The sequence below is a fragment of the Drosophila ananassae genome, chromosome 2L, assembly GCF_017639315.1.
Source record: "Drosophila ananassae strain 14024-0371.13 chromosome 2L, ASM1763931v2, whole genome shotgun sequence".
Taxonomy (NCBI): Eukaryota; Metazoa; Arthropoda; class Insecta; order Diptera; family Drosophilidae; genus Drosophila; species Drosophila ananassae.
In genome coordinates this window covers 7,076,704-7,094,152 of record NC_057927.1, presented here as the reverse complement: position 1 = coordinate 7,094,152, position 17,449 = coordinate 7,076,704, and the positions used below count along the sequence as shown (strand labels likewise).

General features: G+C 41.3%; 1 protein-coding gene and 1 long non-coding RNA gene across 2 annotated transcripts; one reads left to right on the top strand and one right to left on the bottom strand.

Moving 5' to 3' along the window:
* Positions 1-681: 681 nt before the first annotated feature.
* On the bottom strand, positions 682-1,966 carry LOC123257035. Its single transcript, XR_006506954.1, has 2 exons — positions 1,801-1,966; positions 682-1,229 (listed from the first exon to the last, which is right to left on the bottom strand). It is a non-coding gene; the product is annotated as an uncharacterized LOC123257035 (long non-coding RNA).
* A 139-nt stretch (positions 1,967-2,105) lies between these two features.
* On the top strand, positions 2,106-17,220 carry LOC6499871 (mothers against decapentaplegic homolog 6). Its single transcript, XM_001953698.4, has 8 exons — positions 2,106-2,571; positions 3,456-3,589; positions 5,419-6,768; positions 11,853-11,891; positions 11,973-12,101; positions 15,357-15,572; positions 15,635-15,773; positions 15,838-17,220. The coding sequence occupies exons 3-8, from the start codon at positions 5,751-5,753 to the stop codon at positions 16,001-16,003; spliced, it is 1,707 nt and encodes a 568-aa protein (XP_001953734.1). The 5' UTR covers positions 2,106-2,571; positions 3,456-3,589; positions 5,419-5,750; the 3' UTR covers positions 16,004-17,220.
* The last annotated feature ends 229 nt before the right edge of the window (positions 17,221-17,449 follow it).

Genomic DNA, 17,449 nt, shown 5'->3' with positions numbered 1-17,449 from the left:
GATATGCGCTCGAATGCAGCCGAGAATGCGTTTCTCTGACATCCGACGATGAAGGGCCACCCAAGTTGGCTCCTGTCAACTGGACAATCAGTCAAAAATTCTGCAAAAAAAAGATCGTCCGCCGATCAAGTGCAATTAAAACTTATTAAGATGGGATTACTCTACTCGGGAGGAGTGTGGGAAACACGAATGTGTCGATTTAAAATATTACTTTTCATGATAGCCCCTAGATCGATTTGTCCTTCTAGAATCTAGATTGTTTTTCACGTTTCTGAGAATTCCTGGGGTCAGCAAATTAGAAAAACATTTCAAATGAGCCGAATTCCTCAGCTTGTCGGCATTTCTGAAAGCGCTGTCCCAAAACCGAGGCCGAAACCGAAACCCGATACTTTCCCAGCATGCCAACGCGTAAACCAGCGCTGAGCGAGTTAAGATTTCATAGATGTCCATTCCAACTACTACAACCCACACTAAATACATATAGTTATGCTAATATACTCGTATGTACAACTTTATGCATTTGTACATAAAATGACGTCACCTTCATAAAGATTACATTCTCCAGATAGGCACCAGGTGATGAAATTTGAAACAACACCTCTAAACAAATAAGCAAACAAACTATATCTCGGATCATACGATATATTGTTTATAAAAAGCTGAGGGAAATAAACAAAATAATCAGAGTTTGTCACAGTCATGTGTGCATCTTTATTTCGAAATCGTTATTTATAATAAATGACAGCATTTTATTAAAATTTACTTTCTTTCTAAGCTAAGGCGATCAGAAAACTAACATTTTTTAAAACCCCTTTTGTATAATTACCAATAAAAGTTCGTAAAAAATGAAAACGTCGGTTCCAGCAGGTAACTCCTACTCTCTTATTATTTGTTTAACGTTTGTGGAATGTTCAGGCCCTCATAAGAAAATAATGTATTCAAACTCCTGCTGTCCTTTCCCGGGGTAATGCTTCTTTAAGTCAGTGGCCCGGTGCCGATTCCCCGGTTCTGGCTTATTTAACGCTCACGACGCCAGAGTCCCGGGGACGGCGACGAACGAATTCCTCCTGCCAACATCCAGGCGATCGCCACAAGTGGCCTGTGTTCCCTGTTTCCGACCTGTTATTATCGTAATGACGGGAGCCTATTTGCTTTTGTGTTTTCGAGTCGTCCAAACGAGAGACAATTATGTATTTCTGCTGGGTTCCTACTGGAGCGTCTGCCTTGCACTGAAAAAATTAGTTGGTCTTAAAAATGTTAAATACTCAAATTAAAAATATTTAAAATTCTGAATATAAAAAGATGTTTTATGTAGATTTTTCTTTTAATAACTTTTTGTCAAGTTTGCTTATAATATTCTCAGTGTAGTTTCCGATCCTCCCAGGGAGTGTAGGGTTTTTTGTGTCTGCACGCTGCAGGGGCGCCAGGTTGTAAGGGTTTGTGTGTTTGGGACAGACATGGGCAAGGCAATTGCAACTGATATGCCCTTGATCACAACCATTCATCACATTTTGCGGCAAGGAACCCCGCGCTAAATGTTGATGTTCCTGACTCGCAAAGTTTACTCGTTTTTTGGATACACAAAAACTCTCAATATTTCAGTAATCATATTAAGAACCCTCTTAAACATTTTTTCTTTTTTTCATAAAATTTTAAATTACAATAAATCTTATATCAACTCGAGAGTATAAAAATATTACGTATACGAGCCCCAAAATGTATGCTTCCTGTGCTTAAAAACCATTAAAAGCCCATGGCTCTCAACTTTTCATTTTAAATTTGGAAAATTTTGAATATTACCGTAGATTATAACACTAAAAACTATCGTATAGTTAAGCAGTATTGGAAAACCCAACAATCAGCTGTGAGGGAAAACGGAGAGCAGCTGCTTGTGGGTGTGCGTGAGAACTGAAACGTAAAATTTATGTAAAATGTATATATGCGTGCGCAGAGAGTATCTGTGTGAGCGCAGAGAGTATCTGAGAGATACCCTACCAAATGGTGGGTAAAACCGTGGTGGATAACCATTCAAAATGCATCTGTATCTGTAAAATGAGAACGAAAATGTATCTGTATGTGTAAGTGTATCTGTAAAAATATCAACTCGTATCTGAAAGTTATTTTCAAACGCGCGCTCAACGGAGAAGCATCAAACCCACGGAATCCGATGAAATTGTGAAAATCCTCCGAATATTTTTACGTGATTTCCGTGGGCCAAAGGAAGCAAATAGCCAAGTCGTTGAAGTATAGCCGGCAATTGATGATTTAAATGTATCATTTTTTATACAAATAATATTAATAATTTGATATATTATCATCAGTCCTAGAGCGGACCCGTCGCGATTCCGTACCGTTTTTTTTCCGTTCTTTTGGCCATACTCGGATACGGGTTTCTTGTTGTTGTAAACTCGGCGTAAACAACAAACAAAACACCAACGCCTGCAGTGGCTCGTTCCAAAATCCGACTGCTGAATTCTGTTTCCGTAATCGAGAACTCCGTAATCCAGCCGAGCAAAATTCAAAAAAAAGTGAATGAGAAGTGAAAGGGCGAAGGGAAACACAAAATAAAGTGTAAGTGCAATCAATCGGAGTGAAAATGTGATTGGAAATCGCCAGTCAGTCAGTCAGTAGGAAATGCCTTTTTTTCTGTTATGAGTTCCCAAGCATATGTATGTCGGTTTGTGGGTGTGCGAAGGAGAGTATCTCGGGGCATTACTTGCCAGAAAGAGAATCCTTCTCCCCCGGCTTTTCTGTTTTAGCTCGCGCCGCGTATCTCACGGATACGGATCTCCGATCACGTTGTCAGGCACCCAATTGGAGATTGTGTTAATTTGCGACGGCAAGCTAGTCATGTGTGTGTGTTGGTTTTTGGTTTTTGGTGTGTTCTCAAATTAAAAATCGATAGCAAAAGAAAAGCACAGCGCAGGCGAAAATAATAAAACCATAAGCGATTTCGCTGTCCGAATAGAACTTTGCTTCCGAGTGCCAGTGTGTGTGTGTGTGTGTTTGTGAATCTTCGAGGCTTAACTGGTCAAATAGCTGACAAAAAAAAAAACAGAATCGAACTGCAAACAAACAAAAAGAAATGAAATGCAGTTTACCAGTACGGCAGCCACGTACACACATTACAGTGCTGCCCGAGTGCAGACCCCATCCATACAAACAAACAGTCGGGGGGGCAGAAAGTAGCGCAAATCGCAAAGCTAACGAGAACACCTTTTCCACCACGTTCATTTGTTATTGTTTTTCGGCCACTCCAACATAATATTTAACAAAATCAACACTTTACTCGGATCCATACTCATAAAGCCGTACATACATATGCAAAAAGTTACTGACCAGTGCAAAAATAAGACGACTGCGATTGCCATTCACAGCAAAAAATACAAAAAATTATAAGCTTCGGCACGTGTAAAGTTGAGAAATATAATAAGAATAGCCAATTTCTTCTGCAGTCATGTAAATCCGAAAGAAAGTGAACTTCTTAACATATCAGAAACACATGTAGCTAAGCACATGTTTGGAAAACAAATACATATCATCCTCTAAGGATAAAACGGATACCTTAATGTGAAAGCGTACTTCAAAAGTAAGTAGTGTTTTTTTTACTTCAATACTCGTGTTTATGGTTATTTTTTTAAATATATGATTTAATTGGCCTTTTGGGAGGAACAATTTATAGGGTTCTAATAATTAATGGTTCTAATTTTAGATTTTAGGTGTTTCTCCGGCTTTTTTTACCTTCATAGGCCTTCTTTTTGCGATATGATAAGCGACGTTTATGAGTTTCATTCTTTTTTTGGTAATCGAGGTACCTGGGCCTGTATCTACTGGCAAATCGTATCTACCAATTGAACATCCAATTAGTCATGCTTTCATTATCAGAAGACCCAGCTACCTGAACACATTATGTATGTTTGAATAGATCTCTCGAAGCGATTTTTTGACAAACAAATAGGTAATGGTTTCGAGGAGTGACCAATAAACTAATCTCCAGCTTGTAGATTTGATCATAATTATGGGTTTCGCTTGTAGCACTACACTATCTACAGATAAGGATACATTTATTTTTATTATATTTATTTTTATTTAGAAACCCCCGAGATAAAACGATTTTGGTTTTAAAAAACCCAACAAAAATTCTTGGCTTCGATGAGTTTTGAAAGAATTTCAAGTGTTGCGAGCAGCCATTCCCATTCCCACCACACACCATACACCACTATACACCAATACCAGCCTGTCGGAAGAGTCTCTCCCGCATTCTCTTCGGGTCTTCTGACCACAGTAGATTATTCCAAATTCACCTCAACCTTAAATTGTTGATTCTTCAACTTGTCAAACCGGCTGACAAACCGACTGCCGCCTGATATAAGCTTATATTGGTGGCGCCATTCCGCCGACATCGTTACTATTATTTCTTTTATTACGTCAGTGGCGCCAGGGTCTTGTGTCTCGCTTGCACTCCCATAGCCCCAGCCTTTCAACTCTGCACGCAAGCGAGCGTGTCTGTCTGTGTGAGAGAGAGGGAGTGATGTGTGTCGGTGTGTGTGTGTGTGTGTGTGTATGTTTGTGGGGCTGACTCGTAATTTTGTTGCTGTGGCTCGGTTCTGTCGTTGTTGGTGTTGTTTTTGTTGTTGCCGTCATGCCGGCGGCGCCACTTTTGTCGTCGATAAGGAGCGCAAGAAATGCCAGCAACAAAATGGAAATGCTCGCATGGGCCACACACAAACACCAAACAGACAAACACACACACACACACAGACACTGTTAATTTGCGGCGGCGGCGCCCCCTTCTTTCTACCCCCGCTTGCCGACAAACCCCTTCTGCCACCACTGTTTTGGGTCGTCCCCACACCCCACCACTTCCCGTCTCCGATCTTTTGCATATGCAGCGGCGTCTGTGGGGGGGGGCAGGGGCATTACTCACTCAACCGATCCGATACGATCCGATCCGGAGGCAGATTCTTGCTGCGGTTCCAAGGGCGTAGGCGTGTTAAAAGAAGAGGGGGGATATTTACTTGGATGTCGGAAAGTAATAAATTACTTTTGTTGCATTGTATTTTTGTTCTTTAGAACTTTAGTTCTTATTTAAGGAGAATATAAGGGTTCGGAAAAGCTTAGAAGAACTTATCAAGTATACGCACTGTTGTCGGTTCTAAAGTTAATAAAAGTAAACAGGAAGATTGACACTTTACTGTCTAGAATGTATATTTTTTTGTTAAATTTTTACATTAATAAACTACCATTTAATTAGTAATGTTTTTAAAAGGGCTAGAAGCTTTAAGCTGCATATCAAGTATACGCACTGTTATCCCCCACCTATAGAGTCTTGTACCATAAACACGAGTGTATATCAGACAGAAGCTGGGAATACCAGTAAAGCCAATGACTAATCAACAATCCCCTCTTTTCTTGCAGAGTACACCACTGGAAATAACATATCATACCAGGCGCAAAAACATATCAAAAGCCAACGAGTGATACGAGGGAGTCTAAAATCGTTAAGAAAATAAGGAAAAAAAAAATAAAACACTCCCCAAGCTACCCCCATACTCCTCCCCCCCCAAAGAATCAACATTTGCGAAAAAAAAAAGTGAGAAGCGCAAACTGACAAGAGACAGTACTGAAGTAAAAATAAATACGCTTTACCGTGACTAGCCGGCCCCGTCGAGTCCGCGAACCAAGTTAGTCAACTACAAATAATGCGCATACAATAGGATCGATGTTACCGCAAAATTGTATGTCCCTCCATGATATTCCCAAACGAAAAGAAGAAAGATCTATGGCGTTATGCGTCCAGAAACAATCCGGGTGTGCGCGATGGGGTGCCGTCTGTAGCGGGCGACCCGCCACCACGGCCGCAGCCCCCTCCACCTCGACTCCGCCCTCACAATCCGCATCAGTCGTTTGGTTACTCCGGCGAGGAGGATTCCTTGGCGATGCGTCAGACCCCGCCGCCACCCTACAGCTCGATGCCCTGCGCCATGGACTGCTCTGGTTCCTATTGCCAGAGTATGAGTCCGAACCACAACAACAACAACAACAACAACAACGAGTCGTACCGTCACCTGCCAAACCGCTTGGAATTCCCACCGTCGCCCAGCTGCGGATCAGTGTTAGCCGGCGAAAGCTCGGACCTCTACTGTATCGCACCTGGCTACAGTTGCGCAAGTTCTGGCGAAGATATGCTGATCGAAGAAAGCGATCAGGAACGGAGTCGGGTGACGGTGAGGGAGCCGGATCAGGTGGAGCGAGTGCATCATCCACGGACAACAAATACCGCCGCCTTTGTGACGATGCTACGAAACTGTTGCGGCGGAGCGACAGAGTCCATCAGCGAATCAATGTCCACAATTCCAACCACTGCGAAAGCCCTCCAACATGCCCAACAAAGCCGGAACCAAATCCAAGCTCATTCGCAGCTCCAGAGCACCCGGCGTTTTCGCGAGGACTTCGATGCCCTGATGAAGCTGCTGAAGCGCAAGCAGGTGGGGGAACTCCTGCTGGCGGTCAAGAGCCGAGTGGACGGGCCAACAAAGACCCCCCAGGCTACTGGATCGACCCCGCCCACCTACCTGCAGTGCATCCTGTTACCTTACCCCACGGCCCGGGAGCAACATGTGACGGCCAGCCGGCTGTTCTTCTGGCGGGATCTGCGGAGCGGCGAGGAGCTGAAGCGCCTGCCCTCCTGCCCCAGCGCCGGCGACTCGGTCTACACGTGTTGCAATCCTCTGCACTGGTTCCGCATCCTGTGCCTGAGCGAGACAGGTAATGAGAGGACATGTCCTTAGATCTTAAATATTAGAATTAAGTTTTTTTTAAAGGGGTTTTAAGGTATAGGGGATAAATAGTCACAGCCTGGCTAAAAATCTTCTTAAAACCGATAAGAATAATGCTGGCAGGTGTGCCCATTCTCCCAGCCACGACTGTCGTCGCACACACACACTCTCACACACAAGTGCAGTCGTCGTTTTGTGTGTGTATTTGGTGGCGCCAGGGCACACACACACATACACACTCAATCGCATGCGAAATCCATATGAAAATGCTGCTGCTCGCCAATTCAGTTTTTTTTAAGCTTTTTTTTCGCAAAGAGCCACTCGAGCATGGGTTGCACTCTGCAGTGGTATGTGTGTGAGGCGAGTATCTGTGTGAATGTTTGGCCTGGAAGAGCGAGAAGCTGAAGCATAAGGCCAGAAATCAAGAGACAAGGTGCAACCGGTCTGTATTAGGCATTAAATTGCTCCCGCAGAAAATTGAATTTCAAGTTCCTGTGCTCACTGTGGAGCCCCGCGGCCGCCTTGACTTTTGCCCAGACACCCATACTATCACCTCTCTCTCCCGCTCTCTCTTTTTTTTTTTTTCTCAGTGGGGCTCATTTATTCCGCTTTATCATTTGCCGCACTCACACACACATGGAGAGAGGTGGGGAGAATGTGCGTGAAAGCGCCACGCAAACGGCAAACGGTCGGCCCAACATGACGGCGACTAAATTCTTTTGAAAATAATTTGCGTAAATTTAGAAACTGGCGCCAGGAAATAATCAGGCGTCGTCGCCAACGCAAACGCAAAAGCAAAAACTACGGCAAAGTCAGCCATTACCCGTACTCGTTCCAAATACAGTTGAAGATCTCTAAAAAGAATTAAATAATAAAATATAACTTTAAGGAGTTTTGAAGTTTTTCCTTTTTAATATTTTCTAAAAATGTATAAAACAACTAATGTGAAAATTTCAGAATCCCTAATAGTAGCCCCCCCTTAATTGGTTCACTCTAGTGAGTCTGTACTGTATTGGAGGCCGAGGCATATCCGTCGCCACCAGCTAGTTGGCGCATCGTTTAGAGATCCCATTCGCACTATGTGCGCTTTCCGATTTGTTTGTTTTTATTTTTAGCACGCGCATCCACACACCTACCACCTAAATACAGATACAATTTATAAAAATTTTAATCGAATGCAGCTCTTGCAACACTCATATAGAGTACATATTCCCAGAACTTCTTAGCTAATTGATAGGAACCAGGATGAGCTTGAGTCTCATCCAGTTTACTAGCCCCTATGTATGTATATTCCATCGCTGGAATCATTATCTAGAACGTGCGTATCACTCGACTGAGCTTACAGCCGGCCATAATCTAATCGGTCTATTATATCAGCACTAAACTGCAATGCATGTAATACATCATCCGTGGGTGTGTGGGTTGTTTTCATCAATCAGTAGTGGTTGCTCCAAGTTCTAACCTCAATTGGAACGAAACCCCACTTGACACTAGCGCCATGTGCAGAAAGGAAATCGAAGGGTTTCCATGGAATATGATAGGAATTCGTCTCCTTATCAGATAGTTCTATAGAAGACAGTCCTATAGAATTTTAAACAGTTTATAGATTCAATCCTTGGGCCGCAAATTAATTAAGAAATTGCATATGTTTACCTGGCCGATGCTTAACTCAATAGCAACCAAGATTAGGATCACCGTTTCTCTCGCTTTTTGTGGGCATTCTCGAAGTGGACCCCTAACCGATAATCACTGTAGATGGGATGGCGAAAAGGCATGTCTATACCGACATTCCTGTCCACAAAAACACAACCAACTAAGAACACAAAAAAAAAACTACAACAACGACGATCCTTTGGGAAACATGAAGACTCTGTTCGTGCCGGGGCCTGGTAGATACATCTTCAGCTTCCCTTGCCGCTGCTGCCGCTTCTGCCGTCGCTTACCTGTGCCACTTACCTGTGTGTGCAACTAGCAACGTACAACGTTGAATGGCCAACGGGCAAGAGGCAAGAGGCAACAGCAGGCAGCCGTGGTTCTTCTGGCTTCGTTGGCTGTGTCATCGTCTGGCCGGCGGATGGACGTCCCGACAGTGACTGGTTTTTTAATGATGGCGCCGAACACATTAAACAAGTCGATAATGTTATTCCATCCGCATCGGCAAGGGGAACACAATTCCAGGAATTGTAACGACGAGTGGTCGCCGGTCTCTTAAGTCTTTGGACCTGGTCTTCCTCAAACTTCCCCCGGCATCCCGCCGTCCCTTTTGTTTCAGTCTTCAGTCTCAGTTCCCCCCAGTGTGCACCCATAAAAAGGATCATTTTGCGTGCCTCAGCCCCATCCATCCGATCTCATTGAGAGGTGCGGTTCTTGTTCGACGGCTCCACTCCGCTCGTTTATACGCCTTGTACGGTTCAGTTTTTTTTCTTTCTGATTTTATGGAGACTGGCTCCGAAGACACATCTTCAACACATACAGATATAAGAATACAATATCTATAGGGCTCTGGGGCCTAAATTGTTTTGGGGCCTAGTCGATGGCATTAAAGGGAACTTGACTAATTATGTTGTCGGTTAGAAAGCATCAATGTGGTCTTTTTATTACATCCCATAAGCAGTTCCATTATTGGTTTTTACTTAATGGATATTACGAGTTTGTAAATCATATTTCTCAATCAGTCACTGATCTGATCATCAGAAGTAACAAATTCGAATCTGGAACATGTCTATAGTTTGGCATTATTTTTACTAAAATTTCAATTGTCGGAATTCAGTGTCCAGTATCCAGTATCCAGTTCCCCTAACCCATAACCGTGATTATTCAGTTGACTATTTTTGCCGACTGGCCGGTCGGTCATACGATCCATCCATCAGTTGGCTGACGGACGGCCTGGCCTAGTGGAATCATTGGGGCTCCCTTAGGTTTCGGTTTCGGTTTCGGTGTCGACGCCGCCTCGCCTCGCTCGTTTTTCAAGAATCGTTAGATTTTCGACGTTGGCGTCGTCTATGTGGATGTGGATGTGGATGACGCGGCGTGATCAGGTTTAACTGGTACATTTGGGGCCCCGGTGGGGCCGGATCGAAACGATTCGAGTCGATTTGAACCGGGCGCCGTTGACGAGGCACATCAAGCGCCGTGCCGTCGGAATACCGAAAGCACTACAGATCTGTCATTTAGATCTGTGATATCAAAAATCCTAATCCGTTGCACTTTGAATTCAAAAATCTCTGAAATAAATATTTCAAAATGATTACATTAATCTTAAGGTCTTTAGTGTGAAAATAATAAATTTTTGCATATATTTGTTAACAATTTTGTAGACTATTTTAATCCTATTATACGGACATTTAAAAACATAATTGCCAAGCCCCTAAACTGGGGTTCCCAAAAACCTTTAATAATATACTCGTATGTAGTCTAACCATCCGTTCATATATCTTATTTCATGAGTATTTAAAACACTCGACACTGCTGTTATTATTGAATTTTAATTTCTTATAATTTCTTTCTTATTTAACCCAAAAATCGTTAATCCGACGTTTCATAAATTATGAAATTTATTGAATCGCATTGAATGAAATGAAATGTATGGCCAAAAGTGGCAAGTAATTCATTGAGGTTTCTCGTCCGATCTTCGCCATCGAATTCGACCTGTTCGGTTCGTTGTTTTTGTGTTATTTATTTATTTATTTATTTTATAGAATTTTGTTTTTGGGGAGTGAAATGAGAGAATGAAAACGGAGTAGAATGTAAGCGAGATTAAATAAAAGCGCCAACATCAAACGAATTCTGCGCCAATGATACGTCCCCCCAAGCCTCCTAGTCACCCAGTCCCCCAGTCCCCCTGCTGCCTGATATGCAAAGATTATTTATTTTTATATCGCCCGCTGATGTTTGGCTTGCTTACGCTTGGGTTTGTTTCTTTTTTTTTATATTTTGCCCCCTCCTATTTTATTTTATTTTGAATGTTTTTTATTTTTTGTGGTGTTGTTTTTGTATCTGATTGTCTTGTCTTGTTGTTGTTGTTGGCCCCCTCTCTGTTTTGTTTCGCTTTGATTTGCTGAACAAATATTCAAACACTAGCTAGCTGGTATTAGTTTGGCGAACCATGATCTAATCATATGTGCGCTCCGACTAGAAGACGCGCATTTATAACTCGAATCTTTGATTGTAATCATCCGTAGAGATGGGTTTCTATCTTCCATTGATTCTAGTTGCACACTGGCTTTGACAATTTTAATAAAAACATATAATTTTTGTATCTGAGGGTTCATATTTGGAAATAATTTAATGTTTTTAAAGAACTTACACCTTTTTTTCCCTAAAAAAAAGTATGGTTTTTTAAATAAAACTTATTTTTCAGATTTATTGAGATACTTAAAAGTATACCTCACTTTGATTTGACAATTTTCATAAAAATATATCATCTTTGTATCTGAGGGTTAATGTTTGGGAATAGTTTTAAGTTTTTGAAGATTTTATACCTTTTTTTTCGTAAAAACAGTATGGTTTTTGAAGATTTATTAAGATACTTATAAGTATAGAAACTTGTCTTCCAACTTTGATTTGACAATTTTAATAAAAATATATAATCTTTGTATCTTAGGGTTATTATTTGTGGGAATAGTTTTAAGTTTTTGAAGAACTTATACCTTTTTTTTTCTAAAAACAGTATGGTTTTTGAGATGAAAACTTATTTTTAAGATTTATTGAGATACTTATAAGTAGACTTTGATCTTCAAAACTTTGATTTGACAATTTTAATAAAAATATATAAATTTTGTATCTAAGGTATAATATTTGGGAATAGATTCATGTTTTTAAAGAACTTGTATCTTTTTTCCTAAAAACAGTATGGTTTTTGAAAGGAAAATTATTTTTAAGATTTATTGAGAACCTTGTCTTTGAACTTCGATTAAAATAAAAATAATTCTAATATTATATTATGTAAAGTTTATATTATAATAAAAATCATATATAAATTATTTATAAATATATTATATTAAAAATCAAAATTTTAAAACTTGAAAATTGAAAAATATCTGATAGATATGTGTCTTTTGTGCGCTATTTCAGATTCCCATCGCTCAAAAATGCTGAGACTGAAAGATGCAGGTGAGGATAAAAAAATAACTATAATGATTTTATCCAGACTTTGCTGACTCCCCCCCTACCCCTCTCCTACGCTATTTCCAGATTCCGAAGAAGACTCGCAGAACGATGCAAAGTCGACGGCGCTGAGCACGTGGAGCCCCAGCATTTCGAGCATCTTCAAGCGGACGGAGCAGCCTTCGCTCTTCGAGTCGTTTACTACTGACGGAAAAGGTGAGTTTCCTTCACCATGCTCCCCCTATCCCCCTTATCGACGTATGTATGTATATGCGGGAGAGGCGATTATTTTGCACTGGCAATCTATAGAATTGCCATGTAGGTGTGGTGGTGTGGGGAGATTTGGGGTGTGGGGAACAGAGAAAAGAGTATTGTGGGGGGCTGCAGTCGCGTGTGTTGGAGCTCGCCGACAGCGACGCCGGCTGAGGCGACGGACAAGTTGCTCGTGGCGCCAGCTTGCCGCGTCAGGTCGTCACTTTCTATATTGATATTAACTTTTAAGCGAAAACAGCAAAAACGAAATGAAAATAAATAATGAGCGAAAAACAAACACCGTCTGAGAGCCGACGTGAGCGTGAGAGAGAGCGGGGAGTGAGGTGAGTTGGCGCTCTCGAAGGCGCCACAATCTTACTTACAAGAGTGCTCCACAAAGGGGTTTTCAAGAGGGGTGAACAAGCCGCACCCCCTCCGCACTCCGCACTCTGGGCTTCACCACCGTGGTGCCCGCCTATGATATCATTCATGGCATTACCCGGCGACTGAGACTGAGACGGCACCGTGAAACTGGCCAGTTTCTGGCCGACACACACACACACGCACACTAATGCGATTGCAGGCCAGGCCGTATTGGACTTTTGTGTATTTGACTTTTTTATGGCATTGTACTGGCGACAAAATGACGGAAAACTATTACATTTAAATGGACCGTTAAGTTGCGGCTTTACGACGATTGGGTGACAGGCCGGTTAAAAATAGATTCAAATTTTAAATTAATTAATTCAGAGTTTTTCGGCAAATGTGGTCAGTTTTCAGGTCAATTTAATTTAACTGCCTTTGTGAGGAAAGGATACTCCTGGACTTGCATATCCCTTTACTCTTTTTATCGATTTAATTATCTAATAGCCTTGCAACGCCGTGGCGACTCCACTGGCTCTGCAATGTGGAGCACAGCCCTCGAATCCGAATCCGAGGCGTCCACGTTTCCCCGAAAGTCCCACATGTGGGCCACCAACAAACTTACAGGCCACTGCCTCGACCCACACATGCACACAGATTGAAGATAAAATATTCTAAATTTAAAGATGATGTAGCAGCCCGTGGATTCGGGCATCTAACAAAAATGTATGTATTCGTTCTTACATGAATATTAGCAAAGGGGAGAACAACAATCATGAAATGGCGCTACAAAAAAATGGCAACAAAGCATTACAGCCATACCTTTCAAAATAAGCTACATATAAACGGAGCATTTTACTAAATTTGGGAACAATTTTTTAAAACACATTTATCAAAATTGCCCAAAATTATTTCAATTTTACGAAATAAGGGAGAATCTAAAAACTATATTTCATATATGTTCATAACATTAAAATCCTAAATTTTTGATCAAAATATATATATTTTTTTACAAGGAAATGATACATTTAGATACATTTTTTACGAAATTCGGGAAAACTTTTTAAAACACATTCAGAAAATCTTTTTAAAATACCCAGGAAAATATGAATTTTACGAATTAAAGGAGTATCTAAAAACTATATTTCATATAATATTGAAATCCTAAATGTTTGGTTAAAATATATATATTTTTAAACCCATTTTATAAGAAATTAATTGAAAAACTCCATATTTCAACATCATAGCTAGAAACTAGAAAATAGATAGAAGCTAGAAAATCTTTAAAATCCCATAGAAAATTTCGTTTATCAGAGAGACGGAAATAAATTATCCAAATTTTTGTTGTTTTTTTTTTTCCAAATCACCTTTCTCTGGGTTGGATCAACTTCAGTGGCCCACAATCTTGTCGAGCACGACGCCAGCCTGGTGGGGTAAACAATTTTCGTGGCCATGGCGGGACCCGACGGCAGCGCCGGCGTCGACCTAATTAGGTAAACATCGGACAGGCGCCACTTGCAGCGTCCAACGCCCCCGCCCCCTGCCCGCTTCCGCTCTGTGAGGCGCCTCCGCTCCTCCGCCCCTCCGCCCCCCGTTCTACCGCTTTCGGCACATTCTTTGCCATGCAAAATTTTAAAAGCCGTCTACGGATTTATTGCGATATATTTTTACTTGGCGCCACTGTTCGTCCGTCTGGGCTTGGCCTTTTTCGCCTTTCGGTCTTTCGTTCGAATTTTATTCTCGGCGAGCGCGTGCTGGGCGCTATTGTTGTTATGGTTTTCTTAGCGATTTTTGTGATTTTGTGAGCGATTGTACTTTGTTTGCTGCCAATGTGCACACATTTCACGAATTGGCTCTCGCCGTTATGGCCAAATACTCGTACATACACCACCTATCGACGACTATCGACCCGCCGCTGTTGGCTCTTGGCTGTTGGCTGGCAATTGCAATTTGTAATTCGCTTTGGTGGCCAACATGGCGTATGCGCGATGTCTCCCAAACAATGCTTTTTAACCCATTGTTGATTGATTCTACTTAACCCCACACCCCTTCAAAGGGGTGTCTTCATGCTTCATGCTAAATTGCCAAAGATCTTTGCTTTCTTTGTAAATAGCGGATAGCGGAGATCGGTGGCGTATACGCAATATTTGAAAGCGCACACAAAAAAGCCATTGTTTATAATGAAATTAAATGAATTTCTATTTCTAGATTTATCATTATTTTATGTGCCCATAAATATTAAATAATTTGCGAGCAAAGCCCACACATTCGAGAGTCTTGTTAGCAAGGATTTGGCATAAAGAGTTGCACTTGTTTTGCGCTTTATTATTGCCGAGACACGCGTTCGGAATTGGAATCGGAATACGGAATATACTACAAATGAACCCATAAACAGACTCTGTGGGTTTTACGGCGGCCTGTTTACGTAATTCCCTGGCGCCAAAATTATTACCATTTAAATGTCTGAGCACACAAGTGAGTGTGAACGTAATGTGAATGCGGCGCTTGTTGTTTGAATGTGTTCGACTCGCTGAATTAGCTGCCGTCTTCGCTTAAAAGTGTCATATATTTTTTTTTTTATTTTTCGTTTCTTACTCGGTAAGGTAGGGGCTTGTAGCTCACTCCCCCGCCCCACACCGCAAAGCCGCAATGTTTCTGTAATTTTAAATCACATTTTATTAGCCGACGAAAGAGTTATTGCCTTCGAGGAGCCTACACTTTGTAAGCTCAAATTGAAATAATAGTTCATAAATATTCAATATTTGAAAATCTAAAATAACTCGTTTAAAGATTGCTGGCAATAATTTACAGTTAAAAATTAGCATTTATTAACTTGGCAAATCATTTTATTTACAGATCACAACATTAATGCCAATGGCTGGTGCCAAATCGCCTATTGGGAGTTGGGTGATCGGGTCGGGAAGATGTTCCACGCCAGGACGACTGCCGTCAACATCTACACGGATGGACTGGTGGACAGTGGGGGGGACAGCATGTGCCTCAGTGACCTCTCGGTCGGCGGAACAGGGAAGACGGAGGAGGTGCAAAAAACGCGTCAAAAGGTCGGACTGGGTAAGCTCACTATATCCTATATGTTTTCCATAACTTTTTCTAAAATATAACTCTCTTTTTAGGGGTAACGTTGAGCCTGGAGCTGGGGGATGTCTGGATCTACAACCGTGGCCATGTTCCCATCTTTGTGGGCTCACCCACCTTGGAGCGTGTCAGCAAAGTGCTGCCCGGATGCTGCCTGAAAGCCTTCGAAACACACAGGTTAGATAACAAACTAATTTTAAATATTTTAAATTTATAATTAATATTTTTTGTATTATTTTAGGGCTCAAATGTTAAGCATGAGACAGCAAGGACACCACCAAATGGGACCCATCGACTGGTTCAGCCTGAAGATCAGCTTCGCCAAGGGCTGGGGACAGTTCTACCGGCGACAGGACATCATGCGCTGCCCCTGCTGGCTGGACGTGAACTTCAGCCACCTGCGGTGACAGTACCTGATGCAGGCGCTCTCGGCGGTCACCCTACCACACCTGCCATCTCTGGCATCCTGTCAGGACGAGAAGGCAGGCCACCGACACCGATCGCGCCAACTGCTCCGAAAGGCCCAAAAGCTACTGACCCGGCTGTGCAGCAAAGTGTGCTCCTTCCCGAGCTTCGAGAGGGCCAGGACGACGAGATCGAGAAACCTGACTGGGCGGAGGCAGGGACGTCAGCTAAACATTAAACAACCAATAATTTGGAACAACAAAGGACTGCAAAAGAAATCATTTTAAATGTTTATATACATAATTACGAAACAAGTTTCAATTACTGCTAGTAGACACATCGAAATTAATTTTAAACGCATCAGAGTCGCATTAAGTGAGGAAATCGGAGTCAGACGAGTTGAATTGAAATACATAGTAATTGTAATTGATTGTTAAACATACATAGCAAAAATTGAAATCCTGTGATTCACTCTATATATATACATATATATATATATATATATATAAACATGTAGTATGTACCGATGCACGGGGCTAGAGCTCTGTGCCAGTAGCTATATGATATGTATAAATAACTAATTTATATATACATACTTAATGGAAAGGCACATCAGGGTTACCAGTTTCGAGATCGATGGCAAATAGAATAGACTAGTTACCACAAAACATTCAGAGACCTCTCGATCAGCATCTACAGACCTTTTCTATGCGACGTTTTTATCCGTTGGATTGAAATCCAAAACCATAATTTATACCCCACCCAAAATGAAACCAAACATCACTGAAATACAAATCTGTTCAGTAGACTCTGCATAGATTCTAGGTTTAATATGATAACAAATGTAAACTATTAACTAAATTCGAAACAGTTTGAGGACACCGGCTCTGGCGTACTGGAATCCCAATTGGTTTTAAGAAAGCGCACGTCATGTTCAAACATTATTTGTTTTATGTTGATATTTTGACTGTTTTCGTTGTCATGTCAGTTCATCCTATTCATCCTATCAAAAGTCATTCGTGGATCATTTGTGTTTTGTAAGCCCCGATATCGGTGGCCTTTCCAGTCCCATGGAAACGCCAATTCGATGATTTAATGGGGCATTGGAGAGATCCCTGCGCCAGAGCCCGTTGCACCAAACAGAATGTAAGCCATCTTAGAATCCCAGCCTTGTATGTATATTGTTCTAAGAATAAATGCGATCCCCGTAAAATTGTTACCACTTTTCTTTCTATTCCATGGAGGACACACAAACTAAAGGGGAAATGATTAATTCACCTATAATGTTAAGTTTAAAAGATTGTAATAAAATTTGAACAGAAATATTTATAAAAACTAAAAAGGAAAATCTAAACTTTTTTAAAATCTTTTCCCAATTTAAAGACTTTTTTAGACTTTACACTTTTCTATATATTTTAGTGTACAATCAACAGATTATTATAAAAATT

Coding starts and splice junctions, on each gene's coding strand:
- LOC6499871 (XM_001953698.4), top strand. CDS start 5,751: ATGATATTCCCAAACGAAAAGAAGAAAGATCTATGGCGTTATGCGTCC. Junction 12,102..15,356: donor GTTTACTACTGACGGAAAAG/GTGAGTTTCCTT, acceptor TTTTATTTACAG/ATCACAACATTAATGCCAAT. Junction 15,774..15,837: donor AAAGCCTTCGAAACACACAG/GTTAGATAACAA, acceptor GTATTATTTTAG/GGCTCAAATGTTAAGCATGA.